The sequence below is a fragment of the Prorops nasuta genome, unplaced genomic scaffold (assembly GCF_024137725.1).
Source record: "Prorops nasuta isolate Cenicafe-Biocafe unplaced genomic scaffold, Cenicafe_Pnas_1.2 PNAS00021, whole genome shotgun sequence".
In the NCBI taxonomy this organism is placed as follows: domain Eukaryota; kingdom Metazoa; phylum Arthropoda; class Insecta; order Hymenoptera; family Bethylidae; genus Prorops; species Prorops nasuta.
Genome location: NW_027116818.1, coordinates 431,121 through 445,289, shown reverse-complemented (window position 1 = coordinate 445,289; position 14,169 = coordinate 431,121). Strand labels below are relative to the sequence as shown.

At 45.0% G+C, this 14,169-nt stretch overlaps 1 protein-coding gene across 11 annotated transcripts in view; it reads left to right on the top strand.

Annotated features, from left to right (window-relative positions):
* LOC136781145 (phosphatase and actin regulator 1) overlaps positions 1-14,169 on the top strand; it is a 155,896-nt gene that overhangs the window by 16,491 nt on the left and 125,236 nt on the right. For 4 of the 11 annotated variants that reach the window (XM_066739901.1, XM_066739898.1, XM_066739897.1 and 1 more), the window contains exons 1-2: positions 7,783-8,491; positions 9,399-10,482. The exons of 4 other annotated variants lie outside the window; for them this stretch is intronic. In XM_066739901.1, coding sequence (XP_066595998.1) covers positions 10,209-10,482 — 274 coding nt within the window. In that variant the 5' untranslated portion in view covers positions 7,783-8,491; positions 9,399-10,208. Of the gene's footprint in view, positions 1-7,782; positions 8,492-9,398; positions 10,483-14,169 lie in introns of those variants that run through there. 3 more of the 11 variants (XM_066739895.1, XM_066739894.1, XM_066739896.1) reach the window with 3 other exon arrangements.

The following is a 14,169-nucleotide window of genomic DNA, read 5'->3' as shown; positions in this document are numbered from 1 at the left end:
TACCTCGTTTTCCTTCCTTACAAATTGCGATTCAAAACCTGTAATTAAGTATCACTGTCCATTGCTTAATTACATATTATCCCCAGTTTCGTGCTCGTTGCTCCAACTCTTTACCCCTTCACGCTCTCTGCGCTCCTTTATTGCAAAACGATTAAATATTCTCGTTTTATCGATAGAAACTTTGTCCATCTCTCTCCCTCTCTCTATACATATATATATATATATATATATATTATCGCGATTAATCAGTAACAACAGTCGCGCATTAAATCTTAAGAAAATTATTCTTCGATCGCGAGTTGTGTGTGTGTGTGTGTGTGTGCGCGCGCGCGTTTCGAGAAATGATAATATAGTTATTCATAATGTATTGTACAGAGATTCTTGTTACTTCTTATCGATTACGCTTTCACCGAAGTACAAGCGATAGCAATATTGTCGACTCCTCGAATGTTCCGAATGAAACATTGAAAGGAAGTTGTAAATTGGCCTTAACGTGAATTCGAAGCTGCTTTTCCTTCCGCTTCGGTTATAATAGCCAGATTTGAATTCATCTGATTATCGGAGAAACGAGATCTTTATCCTGCAAAAGGGGAAGTCTAATTACCCGATGTCGAACCATAATTGAATCTTTCACTCGAACCAATAGAGGCGATCTCGTACCTGAACCTTAATTAATCGCGATATCATTTTTTTTTTCAATCCCCTTTAACAATCCATTTCTCTCACCTTTATAAAATATTATCTCTCGATCAATATTTTATGTTGTTGTTGTTTCAGTAATAAATAAAATAAATTATAGGCGACGTTTGTGTTTGACCGTCGCCGAGTAAAGTTGCTAATAAATTAATTATCGATCCTCGCGCGTTGTGTCATCTTACTACGACGTGGCAGCCACCATATATCTGGAAATTGAAAAAGTTAGGTGCTTTGGTTATTCTCCAGCGTTTTCGCGATAAGAGCAATCTCTCTTCGAGGCAGGTTATTGAACTTGGCGAGTACTCTTCCGAGATAATTCTGTATTGTTTAGCTATCGACGCGCTTGCTATCGATTCGAAAGCAAATAAACAAATTATCGACTTGCTGATTGAATGGAGCAACGTTCTTCAGATATCTTTCTGCGCAGATTCCACGTCCTCCACTCAACGAATAAAAGCAACAACTCGTTCTTCGAAAGTTCTGCTTAATCCTATATCCGAATAGAAATTGATGTACCGAGTACCGATAACCTGCGTGCACCTTTATGAAAATTTCCCTCTACTACGTAACCCCTATACGTATATATATAATTCATCGATTACCCTTTATTAACCAGATCATTTTTAAACCTTTATATATTGTATATATATACGTACGCATGCAAGCATCTCTCACTCGCCAATTAGCATTTACAAATTTAATTTAGGCGTCGTTGGAGCAATCATTCATTGACGCTGGAGCACGTACATCGATCTATATATATATATACCTGTTAAAATTGAATCTCTCTTCATTGATTGGACAAAAGGGCTTCTCCATTGGTGGGTTTGTAGTCTCGTCCATCCACATGTCGATTCTTCCTGCTTTTCTCCGTTACGTTCTTTGGCCACTGTCTCCATCGATCACCATAAATGGGGAATGGGAGAGCCATACTTTCATGACCGCTGAGCAATTCCAATGGAAGTCGCTTGAACTTTTGTACCTTGAAATCAGGCAAGTTCCTCCATCCTCTGAAGGATCCATTCAGCGGAACGTCGATCGATGCTTTGGTTGGAAAAATTGCAGCTTCTATTCTCGCCACCTAGAGCTCTGACATCCTTATCTCTATCTCCGTAGCCGAACGGTGAATTTTTGACCACATATACTTAAGAACAGCTTTGCGGATCAATGCCAGCCAGTTTGGTTGCCCGCTCGGTACTCGCGACTGTTAACGGAATTGCCAATAAGTTATTAACCGTGCAACACCACCACGGCAACGCCCGTACACGTGCAACCGAATAACAAGTAATTGCCGAGTACACATAAAGTATACATATATCTGTGTGTAGATGCATGGAGGTTATTAATGGCGGCTACCGCGAGCGCGCGAGCGAGCGGTCCGGCGCAGCTCGGTGGGACCAGTTCCCAACCGATGCATGTGTATACAACACAATGCATTTGCATTTGGCTCCCTGCAGCCTGAAATATCCGGTTTTCTACTGCGCGCACGAGTATTCCTACTGGACCGCGCGCGCGCGCGTTCATTCTAATAAAATCTTATATTCCCACTTTCAACTTTACCCATTGGCCCGATCTTAATAGGAATCTCGACGAGCAATCGTTTAATCGACCGAATAGATTTAATTGAAAGTACCAATCAATTGCAGTTGCGCGAGTCAGGGTTCCTCGATGTAAATAAAGAGTCGCTCGAATGGACTTGTCAGGTCGCACATACGAAGGTACGAAGGGGAAGGGAGAAAGGGAGTTTGAGAAATTGAGCAAAATTAAGCTTGTGTGTTCTGGCTGCGGCTTCTTTGCTGGTTTCCAAGTTTCTTGGTCGGGAGGAGCTCGGAATTTCTGTCCGTTAGGGGGAGGGGAGAGGGTGCCACGCGAAGAGGTCGAACCTCGTGGTGGCTGGCTCCATGGGTCGATCGGAGGAGGAAGGATCGACTGATGCTTTGCGCAATGGTCGGAACGCGAAAACTCTCTTATACTCTAGCTGCTTGTCGGATACCTTATTATTATTGAAACTGTACAACAGGGAGGACCGACCATCGTGAAACAAAACCGCTGAAGCGCACCGCAGCCAGGACTCCAAAGATTAATTAAACAATAAAACTAACAGCCTATATAAACGGACGGACGGACGGACGCACGCGCGAGCGCGCGCACGCTCGTCCTCTCCTAATTACCATCTTACAAAGGACTAGCTCCATTTCCCTCCAGCAGACGATATATATACCACCGCACATGTCGCGCCCACTATTAATCCCATCTGCTTAATTCTATACCATTTCCCTTTAATTAACCCACTTTAACCGCGAGATATTAAAACCAACTCTGCTGTAAATTTATTTGTTTGGTCGTCTTATGCAGAGGAGACGGGAAGACACGTTCCTAAACCGCGTATACGGTAAATTTAGAATAAAGCTAACCAAGCAGCAGCAACGATAAACCTTATTCGTCCGTGGATACTAATGAAATATTTATCATTCGGAAAAGCTGATTATTTTGTCAGAGTCTCATCGTATCAGTCTCTCCGCGCAGAAATATGTATTTTCTAGCTAATTTTACTCAGGTGTGCCTCGCGCGACCTCGAGAATTAACGCTGTTGGAAAAAGGGAGGATTCTTGTAAAAATATATTCCTCGGCAGCTACTAAACTGCAGCATGCTGCTCTTAGTTGGACGAATCCAACGTGCTCGCATGCATGATCTGCATGGTTAGCAGAATGCACTCGAACGGAATAAAAATATTTGGAGTGTGGTATTTTTGAACAATTGATTGAAATGCGCCGCCCCACCGTGCCGTGTATACCCTCTGATATATATATATATATACATTCGAACGAAGCATATATACCGATGTATCATATGGGACTCGAGAACATTGTTCGGCTTATCGAGCGAAGCAAAAGTGAAGTCGCTATTATTACGAATAGCGACAAGATAATTGCTAGCAATGCCGTATTAATGGAATTAGAAATGTGTTTGAAGAGTAGAAGCTAATTATAATTGAAATATGATATGCATCCTTTTACCATTACACACTAGTAACAATTACGCGACAGAGTTATCCTTAAAGTGCAAAACTGCAGAACAATAGTTACACGATATTTCGCTTTGTGGAATTGGAAATGTTTGTGCGAAACATATATATATGAACGCTAATTATAAACTAAAAAAAAACATTCCTTTTATCATCAATACACACCAGGAGGAATTACGAGAGTCATTCTTAAAGCATCAATCTGAGGAATGGAAGTAGATGGATGACATTTGAATGTTTCATTATCCATCAATGGTGGTTTTTGCGTATCCATCGCAGTTGAGCGTAAAAGTGAGAAATGACTAACGGCGTGCAAACACTAAAATTATCATGGACGATAAAAAGTGGATGGATCGACGCGTGCCTCGTCCTAAAAGGCGCCAACTTTTCTATCGTGGACACTCGAGTGATAGGTACTCGAAGATATTAATGGATGGTTATATTTATAAGCCGTAATATTTTCACGGGCTCTCTCTCTCTCTCTCTCTCTCTCTCTCTCTCTCTCTCTCTCTCTCCCTCTCGATATTTTCCGATAAAAGGACGTAAACGTTATCTCACTTCCGCTGACGTTCGCTCATCGCGCGAAGGATGCGCTGAATTCGATGTGCGCGCGCGGGAGCCTTATATGTATAAAGCTTTGATTGCTCATTTTATCCGGGTAGCTTGCGACCCATTATAGCTGATTTATGTCCGTTGCAATCTATACAACTTTTATTTTTAATCATTAGCCTGGAGGACGCCCTTGCCAACGTCACTGGCGCGAGATATTATTTTAAAAGAGCGATGTGTTTGCCACATGCACGTGTGGAAGCTTAGCAGCTACAACGTCAGAACCGTGCAACTTTGCCTAGAAATTAATAATGTCACCCATAAGAAGCGGTAAGCTCTACTTTGCGCAAACTTTATCGACGTCTTACGATGCTTTTTCTTTTCTGAAAACGACAACACATAAATCCCGGGCCATTTATGGTGACTCCAGCAGACATTGCTCGCGAGAATACTGAAAGTATAGTAAGGATCCATCCTGTGCGCAAGGTACACTCGCTGGGGAGGATATATCCTCTTGCTAAAATCATATATTTATATTCCACCGGATATATGCTAATCGCTTGTTCTTAATTAAATTCAATCCTCGTTATACACACAGGGTAAAATATCTTCTGTGGAACATGTACAAAGTGCGAGAGTAGTTTTATTTTTCATTCGACTAATCCAATGCAACTCTGTAAATGCACGCTCATATTTGTATTGTACCGTTGTAATTCGAATAAGGTTGAAGCTTAGAATTTTCGAGAGATTAGTATTGGTTAGCACGTGCACCAGCCAGAGGGTTAATGAATGGGTTTTAGCATTTGAGTTGTTTAGTCTGCAGGCAGTGGAGTAGAATCGTTGGCCGTGAGAAGCGGGGGAACGCGATGGTAGCGCGAATGTTGGAGGTCTCGGTTGATTTTCATTCTCCTGCATGGCTGTTGATTTTTCTGCAATTTCGCGAATACTAATGCTGGAAGGCAGGATGAATTTACGCGGTAATAAGGAAAGCAATCTCTTCATTACTCCATCCGCCTCTTCTCACCCCTTGCTTACCATTAATTTCCTGTTATTATCGCGCCTGGACAAGTCTCGGCAGGGCAACAGGGAGACGATATCCGACCTACCGACGTACGACAGCCTTTTCGATTGTTATCCTGAAACATCCAAAGTCGAACGTCGCGAAACTTTCAGCAGTCTCTTCAAAATTCATAAACTCTGCACCAATTATGCTCCTTCTCCTTACGCGTATAATTACGCGCTAAAATCTCGCATTTAAATATAATCGTAAACATTTTTCTTCTTTGATATTCTCAACCACCGGATCTTTTACAAATCAATTTTTTCTCTCTTTTAATGTAATTTCTTGCTTTTCAAGCTTTCCTACGCAATTATGTTGAAGTATCGTTTGATATTTCAAGAGAGAAAAAAAAAGTATCATTCGAGCAAAGATTTGAAGGCACGTTGCCCGGTGTATTGCATGGCGCGCACACCGAGAGATTCTTCGGGTTGAGCAAAGTAGAGGCGCATTTTGAAGTTGCACGGGTGAACGGCCACCGCGGTGTTCCCGAGTGTTGCTCCGTCGGTATAATACAGAGAGATAGACTCCTTCCTTATCCCTTCGATACACACCGCACTTCTGTCTTCCGGGGAGTGTAGGTTCATACGAAGGGAGAATAAAGTGACTACTCCACCCTGAATCGCGATTTTATAACGATTCAGGACTAAATCAGAGTCAAACACTTTTTTCATTCATCGTAACATCGAGATAATTCTCGTGTTTACATACATTCGAACCATCCGAATCGCGATACATATAATTCTTCGCGTTGGTTTATTCGCTTTTAGAATGGAGCGAAACTTGGGAATATATTGTGCACGTGTGTCCATTTTAATGACATTTGTTCTCAATCGTATTATTTACTGGAGTACACTGCTGTCAGAGTACACGGGTTTTAAAGAATTTTAAAGTGAGCAAAGTGTCGTAAAAATCTTACTGTATTAATGAGCATTTTTATGTCTCATCGCAGTCGCGATTAATTTACTATTCTAATTTTCGATTGCATTTAATATATATTTTGAGAAAAAATATTTCTTCGGAGTTGAGCTTTTCAGTTGATTTCTCCCGTGTACTCGAAGACACCGTTAAGAGAGATTTCTTCGAGCGATAGTTATCTTTGTAGTTGGGAAAAAATGGGTCTTTTCTGTATTCGTTGGAGACAAGAAGTACCTGGGTCTTTGCCAAAGCGTTGGCCTTTCGAGAGAGCACACAGTACCATAGACTCTTAAACTCGAAAAAACTTGAAATCTATTAAATCTTACGAAGTATTTATTTACTTTTGATGGGATGGCCAAGGTTGAGAAGAATACGAGAGGATTAGCTTTGCGAATGAAGCAGCTAGGCTATCTTATATCGGACTCGAGGGAAGGGGAATTACTGGAGCAAAGCCAATGAAGGAATCTTTATCGGAGCGCTCTCCTAAGAGAAGAATTTTTTGGCGCGACGACCTTCGGGAAAGAAGTTGACCCTGCAGGTCTGTGCGTGCACGTAGCAAAGTGTTTCTCATATTTCTGTCGTTGCTCGTGACAGCGACTAGACTGGGCTGAAACACGGTGGTAGATTCGCGAGTCGGTTTAAATTAGCGAGTCTAGACGCCACGGAAATACCACGTGGTCCACGTCATGCTCCATCCGTTCTCCAGTTGGAACATTCGCGCAATAACGCTTCTGCTGACGGAAATTGTCCAAGAGTTGCAAACGACCAAACTGAGAGATCAGTCACGTAACTCCACGTGTTCTTACGGGAAAAATACGCCTCGGCGCAGATTATTTGGACAATTTCAGAAAATTAGCGCAACGCTCATCTCCGAGAAAACGCTTACGCGTCGAACAACGAAGATCCGGAAAGGGAGAGAGACTGCGAAACGTCTCGGGACAATCCACTCTCGCACGATACGCCTCGTCACATAATCGTTTTTTAATTTGCATTCGCCCAAATTGATGCTATTCATAGTTTCAATAATGAAGAAGTGAGGCAGGAGTATATACATATAGCAAGGTACTATACACTTTTGGTATTGAAAAAGATTGGAGGAAAGTGGGAGTAGGAAGGGATATCTGGGAATGAGTCAGAGAGCGAAAAGAAACTCGGATTGTTGAAAAACGGGAGGAATGTGGAAGCAAGAAGGTAGAGTTGCAGGAAGATAGAGATTGGCCTAGCCCAACGTAGCTCTGGCCAGACTAGCTCTCGATACAGTAGAATGGTGCAACGAAGAGAGAGAGAGAGGGAGGGAGCTCTCGGAGTGGATTATTTACTAATCCCTGAGTGAACGCCGAGGTAGCACGGGCACGCGTCATTTTCCCCGTTTGTCTCTGTCTCTATCTCCGTGGACATTCTACAATCTCCCTCTCTCCACACGGTGTGGATTTGGTTTCTTCTCGTTCCTTCCAGGGTTCTCCCTCTCCCTCGGCTCTGGCGTCTCGTGGCCGGCGTCCGATGGTTGGAGGAAGCGTCGGTTGGCGTCGCCAGCGTCGCATGGCCGCCTTCAGTGATCGCGAGCCTCGCACGGTGCGTGGTTTCGTGCTCGCCGTCTCTCCCGTTTCTTTTGCACAAAACTCATCGTGCAGCAATTAATTCCGTCGCGTCAATCCGTCCCAGCTCCGGGTGAGCCAGTCGATCCCCGAGTGCCAAGTCCGTTTCCCAGTGAGATACCGAGAGTAGTTTCGGCCAGTGGAAGCTACTCGCCAGGCTGTGTCCGTGTCTGTGTTTGTGTGTTTGAGTGTGTGTGAGTGTGTCACTTGGAGTGTGCGTGCGTACGTGCGTGCGTGTTTCTCATCGACGACGACGACGACGACGACGAGGACGAGGACGTCGTTGCCGCTGCAAGGCCTCTCGGTTCTTTGGCTACACGACCCTGATGGAATAATAAGCTCCGACTATCGAGGATCATCGAATATCTCTCTCCAGTGGTGCCTCTCTCTTCTCCTCTATACGAGTGCGTGCGTGCGCGCCTGTGTGATTTCTTCTCGTGTCCATAATATGTGGCCGTGCGTTGTTCAGCCACGATGCGATTCGTCGTCGTCTCACCTGCGAGCGAGTAGACGCACAGGTGTTTCCTAGAGCAGAAGAGACGACGCCCTCGAGTCCTCTCTGTGATAGCAAAACAGCCTTTTTCTCCTCGGTAGTCAGTCCTACCCGAAAGTAGTCCTCCGCACTGCCAGAGTCGTCATTTTTTTATAAAGTACGTCCTGCCGATCTCTCTCCCCCCCCCCCTCCTCCTCCTCCTATCTTCTCTTTCTCGCTCATCGACCTTAGTTGCCTCTCACCAATTATCCTTTTCCCTCTCTTTTTCATCTTCCAAGTTTCTCACTCTCTCTCTCTCTCTCTCTCTCTCTCTGATGTTTTTTCCTCCTCTAAAAACGTGACTTCCTCGTTTGGCCAGAGCCTGGAGAAACCGTCCTGTTGCGCTTTGTCAGCGATACGGTCCCTTGGCGAATATTTCAGTACCCAACCGTCGCTTTGAGGTTAGACTTGGTCGTCTCTCTCACTCACTCGCTCACTCTCCGATTCGAACCGCATGCACCTGCCACAGTAGAAGAACGCCGAAATAACTCGAAACACGCTCGCTCGTTTCACGTTACTTTCTTTCGTGTCTCACGCTAAGAAAGCGGGCCAATTTCATTGAGGGAATTGGTCCGTTGACCTTGCGGACCTCGTTGCGCGTCTTGCAACGCTGCACAGCCTGGGTTATAGACTCCTCGGTCATGGGGGAACGTACTTTCGCGCTCGATGAACTCTCGGTAAGCGTGCTCGTGGCATTTATCCGTAACCTCGTTCGTCCTCTCGCGCTCTGTGAATCCTAGAAATCACCGTAGAGTCGATGCTTCGCTTATATAGCTATATCGTGTTTCTTCTCTCTTACGCGAGTCTAATGACAACGAATGGAAAGATTCCTTGCGTCGGGAGTAATAATTAATTTTCGTGAGAGAGAGAGAGAGAGAGGGGGGGGGGGGGAGAAGAGATTGGTTGAAAAAGGACAGGCGCGATATGGTGGTAGAGTTAGCGAAACGATACAATGCACGCTATTCACGAGGCTCCGGCAGTGTCGACGACTACGAATTAACTTTTCCTCGTTTGCTATTGCGCAGGAACGTCTGCTCGAAGCAGCGCGGCGCTCTTCTCCATCTCGCTCTCCCCATGCTCTGCGTCCTCTTCGTTGGAAACCAAGGGCGTTCTTTTCCACAACGTGTGCCAATCGCGAGTGATTCTTCCATTATCCGCTATTAGCGAACGGACCGATAATTGACGGTATATTCACACGCCAGGATCTCGAGTTGCAGTTTTCCCCGCTTCGTATCAGTGCCATAAGCCGTAAAATTATTGCTCGTCGCTGGAAAATTCGCGGTACCAACGTGCCAAATACATCTCGACTCTGTCAAGGTCGTAACATTAGCCTCTACTCTCCTGTAAATAAGAAGAAAGCTGATAAGGTGCGCGTCTCATCCGAGGCACGTAACCGGCTCACAAACACATACATACGCGCGCGTGCGTGCACACACGTGCACAGGAGTTAGCTACATCTCGTGTTACGACAACAAGCATACTCATCTTTTCCTCGAGTCTAACCGAGTCGTAGGGATCCGGAGAGACTTTGGACTAGAAAAATTGTCCAAGATGCGAGGAGGCTGAATCTGATAGAGAGAGGCTCAATCCCGAGAGAGGGAGTACTGGATAGTTCGCCGAAAAGAAATCCTGAAGAATTGCAGGAGTGGAAAGCATCGCGAGGAGGAGCCGTGGAGCTGCGCGGAAGGAAGGATCATCGACAGGAACGGCCCCACCGAGCAGGAAATTACCAGGATGAGCCAGTGGATATTGGACACCCGGTAACTTCCTTCCCGGGTCTGATCACGATCCTTGGTCCTTTGCGGAAGAAGAGACTCAAGGAGGGCCAGACCGCCATGTCGATTCGCGTAAGCGGAGTCTACCTCGTGCCCACTTCGGCCACAGAGTCCAACGAGAAGCTGAACAATCTCTCCTCGGAGATTCAGCAGCAACAGCAAATGCATCAGCATCATCATGGGAAGACCGTTACGATATTGTCCACTCCTCAACGTAGCAATAGTTTGGATTACCTCAACTTCCAGGAGAAGAGGCAGATCATAGCGAACACTCTGTCGCTGAGTGACTTTGCTGCGGCTGCGACCAAGGAAGTTACGGCCAACACTGTGCTAGGTAAGCTCCGGCCGGCCAAACTCCGGCTAACTTTGCACAGACTCGCTCTCGTGCACTAGCCTAGCCACCCGCAGACTATTCGTAATTATGCTGCTTTGCAAACTGCAATTATACCTGCAATTTGGTCCATGTTGAAATCCACTTCTCTCGCTCCGTCTTCCAACACACGCATAATACGCCAGAGATTGTTGTCTCGACGCAATGGCGTTCATCAAACTTTAATGATAAACCGTTCTGTTATCGCCAAGGAACGAACGAACGATGCAACATGCGTCAGTTATTGTTTTCGCTCGCTTATTCCTACCCTCGTCTCCTCAGCTGCCCTTGTTATTCTCTGCGCTGCTGCAACAGCTGCAACACGCGCTGCGTCAAGTGCCACACACTTCATAAAGCGACGTTAATTCGTGCTTTATGCTTCGGCAAGACAATGTCCTAATGGAACGACTCGTTTGATTCGGTCGCGCGAACGCGCGTCCTTTATTGCCAAACTATAAATAATATTTTCAACTCCCTCTGTTCGCCGTCGTCCGTATAGGTTTAACCACGTCCAACCAACAGTCTCCCAGCGTCTTGTCGATCGCAGGAATCGAGTATCTTCGAGATGTCGTTCGGTAAAATTCAACGATGCCTCATGATGGTGCATGCACTTGCCGCATATGGGAGAGACACTTTTGAAAAGAAGTTTAAGATGCGAGAGAATTTCTGCTGGCCCGAATCCTATATGTTTGTTCGACTGCATTTCGTGACTTTGAAACGATGTGGAGGATCGGAAATTGTACGACATTCTAATCTCGTCGCGAAGAAAGATCTTTAGGTTTTCTCTCGAGACATATCGAGTGGCCGAGGGGAGGCTCTGCTCGTATATCACTCAATCTTAATGAGTAATGATGATCAATATTGGCTGTAGAGCGTGGTAGCAGCTGCTCGGTCGAAGCTGCACGCCTCGGCGTGACTCCATTTCGATTCGGAGTCAAGGAACTCCGGGGACAGCCGAGACGACGACGTCTCGTGGCAGTAAACAAACACGCATGCGCACAAGCTCAAATTGCATTCTGCTTTAAATCTTTGTCATCCACCCTCCGCCGATGCCGCTGCCGCCGCTATTTAAGACTCTCTCTCTCTCTCTCTCTCTCTCTCTCTCTCTCTCTCCTCGCTCATTCGCTTCGTCGAGAAATATTTTCCTACGATCCAGACGCTTTATAACGAATCATACGAATGCCTCTCTCGTTTACCCAAACGGCCAAGCCACGTACTCTTCAAACATATACGTATACTTGGGCTCAATTTCATTCCACATCAAGCAGAGACTACCAACCACTAGAGTGCTCTTTCTCGCACCGGATCCTTTTAATGAATCTTATTCACGATACGTATCACCACCTACATAATGACATTTCGACGACGATCCATTATGGTAAATCGCAAGGACAAATAAAGAGGATTGTTTTGGTATGATCCTCGCGCGAGTAGTTTATTCTGTACTTCATAATAGAGACTAGTTTATCGTTCATATCGGGACATGTATCGCTTAACAAATCGATATTAATTCGTCATTTAACATGTATGATTGAACGCGAACGATTATCCTGATATTAACCGTCGCTCCCATACTGCCGGGGCGAAAAGCAGGGAAGCATAAACGGGATGACGATAAGGGTGGCTGTCTGCAGGGCGAGAAAGGGGAGACTGTGTAAAATCCTTCGATTTTCATTGAATCTCGGGGAATGTAGCGAATCCATGCATCCACCGGCTAGACAAATTCTCTTTTCCTAAGCAGATTTCACGCCTATTGGACTTTATCGAGAGAGAATTCCTTTAAAGATATCATTTCAAGCGATTATAATAGGTATAATGATAGAGGGATCGAATTCAAAGAAAATCCCCCCAGTGCATTCCGGTAATATCCATCGAACCTACGTTATTAAAATGAAAATGTAAATGTAAATGAGAAAATGAATGTTACGGCTGGTTCGTTGAGCATAGGGAAGAATGAATTTTCGGTTTGGTCGTTATTAGGAGTGGCGGCGAGTCGTGTATCGAGGCAGAAAATTACAAGTGGTGGAAAGGCAGGCAGGCAGGCAGGCAGGCAGGCGCGAGCGAGCGCGACACAGAGTAGCCCACGGCCTCGATTCGGTGTCAAGGAACTTGAGAGCGAGCCAGGCAGGCAGGCGATTCGAGTCGACTGCTTCGACTTGTAAACAAACCGCGCGTGTGCACCGGCTACTACCTACCTACTATACCTATGCTTTTCTCCTTTTGCCCTATTCCACGCGCCTTCCTCCGTCACCACCACCACCACCACGTCCCGCGCTCGGCATCGCTTCCTTTAACCTCAGACTTTATCTCGCGAGGTCGTCGTTCCTCCGCGTGTGTGTATCCATGAGGGAGAATGATGGAATCGCACCACTTTTATTTGCACGTAACTGCTGTGCTGCCGCTGCCCCTTGCCTCTCCTCCTTTTTTTACCGAGACTCCACTAAAATAGGGACTTTAGTAATACCGATACTATACTGATAAGCAACTTGAAATTAACACAAGTTAGCATAAAAAACTCGTAAATACATATCTCTCTCGGATAATGAGCCATTGATGATAAATCATTACAACGATCTCTTGTACGAAATACCTTTTTTTTCTTTTTCTTCAAATTGCTGCCAGTTCGTTCCGAGGTTTATCTTCGCGGATCCTATTTGAAAATAATTATCTTCTTTGTAGAGGGGAGACTAGAGGTCTTTTTCTCTATTATCGTTAAAAGCGCAACTCCACCCTTTCATGAATGAGCTGTTCCTTTCAGAGTGGCCCACTAATCGTTTCAATCTCTTTCTCCTATAACTATATTATTTCGTGGCTGATAAGATAAGAGACGGATGTGTAATAGCGTTACGGTGTATCCATAGGATTACTCGGAGAGCTTTCTCACTCATTACGATAGGATAACGGTTGTGATAACGGTTTACACCTGTTATCACTACACTAAATTAACCTATCTCGCTACAATCTGATGAACATTCCAAACGTTCCATCAAAATACGTTTCGTCACCATTTGTTAATCACTCTTCTATTATTTTTTGACTACGTTCAACCTAACGCAATACTCTACCAAATATTCCGACTTTTGTGTGTGTGTGTGTGTTTTTTTTAAATAAACTGATAAAAAAGAAAACACTTTTGATGTTACAAAGAGAGACAAAAATTATTTAATTCAATTAAATCTAGCTTCGAATATACGTTCATGAACAAACATTTTACTTGATTTCAGTATAAATTAATTTTCGTTTCATTCGAATAACGTTTCTTGAAATGAAGTAAAATATTTGTTGGTGAATATATTCGAAGCAAAATGATATTATTTGTTGTTCTCTCCGTCCGTGTGGCCATAGTTCCTCCGTATATGCTTGGAAGATCTTGTGGAATGCGCGTGGCGACTGGCGAGCTCTGTTGTTTCGGGACGAATGGAAGAAGGAGAAAATAAGGAGCGGTCAGGGTTGTGTGATCGTTTGGATGAGGACAAGTTTTGCCTGTTGGCGTAGGAGCCTTCCTCAAGCTGGACGAGCGTGAGCGAGCGTAAAGTGCGCAACGGAATATCAGAGCCGCGCCTTTGCGACGTTGCCGCTGAGTCACGTGCTCGGTGGCTCGGTCGGACCGATGATCAATCATCGGTCAGCAGCGCGTAATACGCGCGCGAT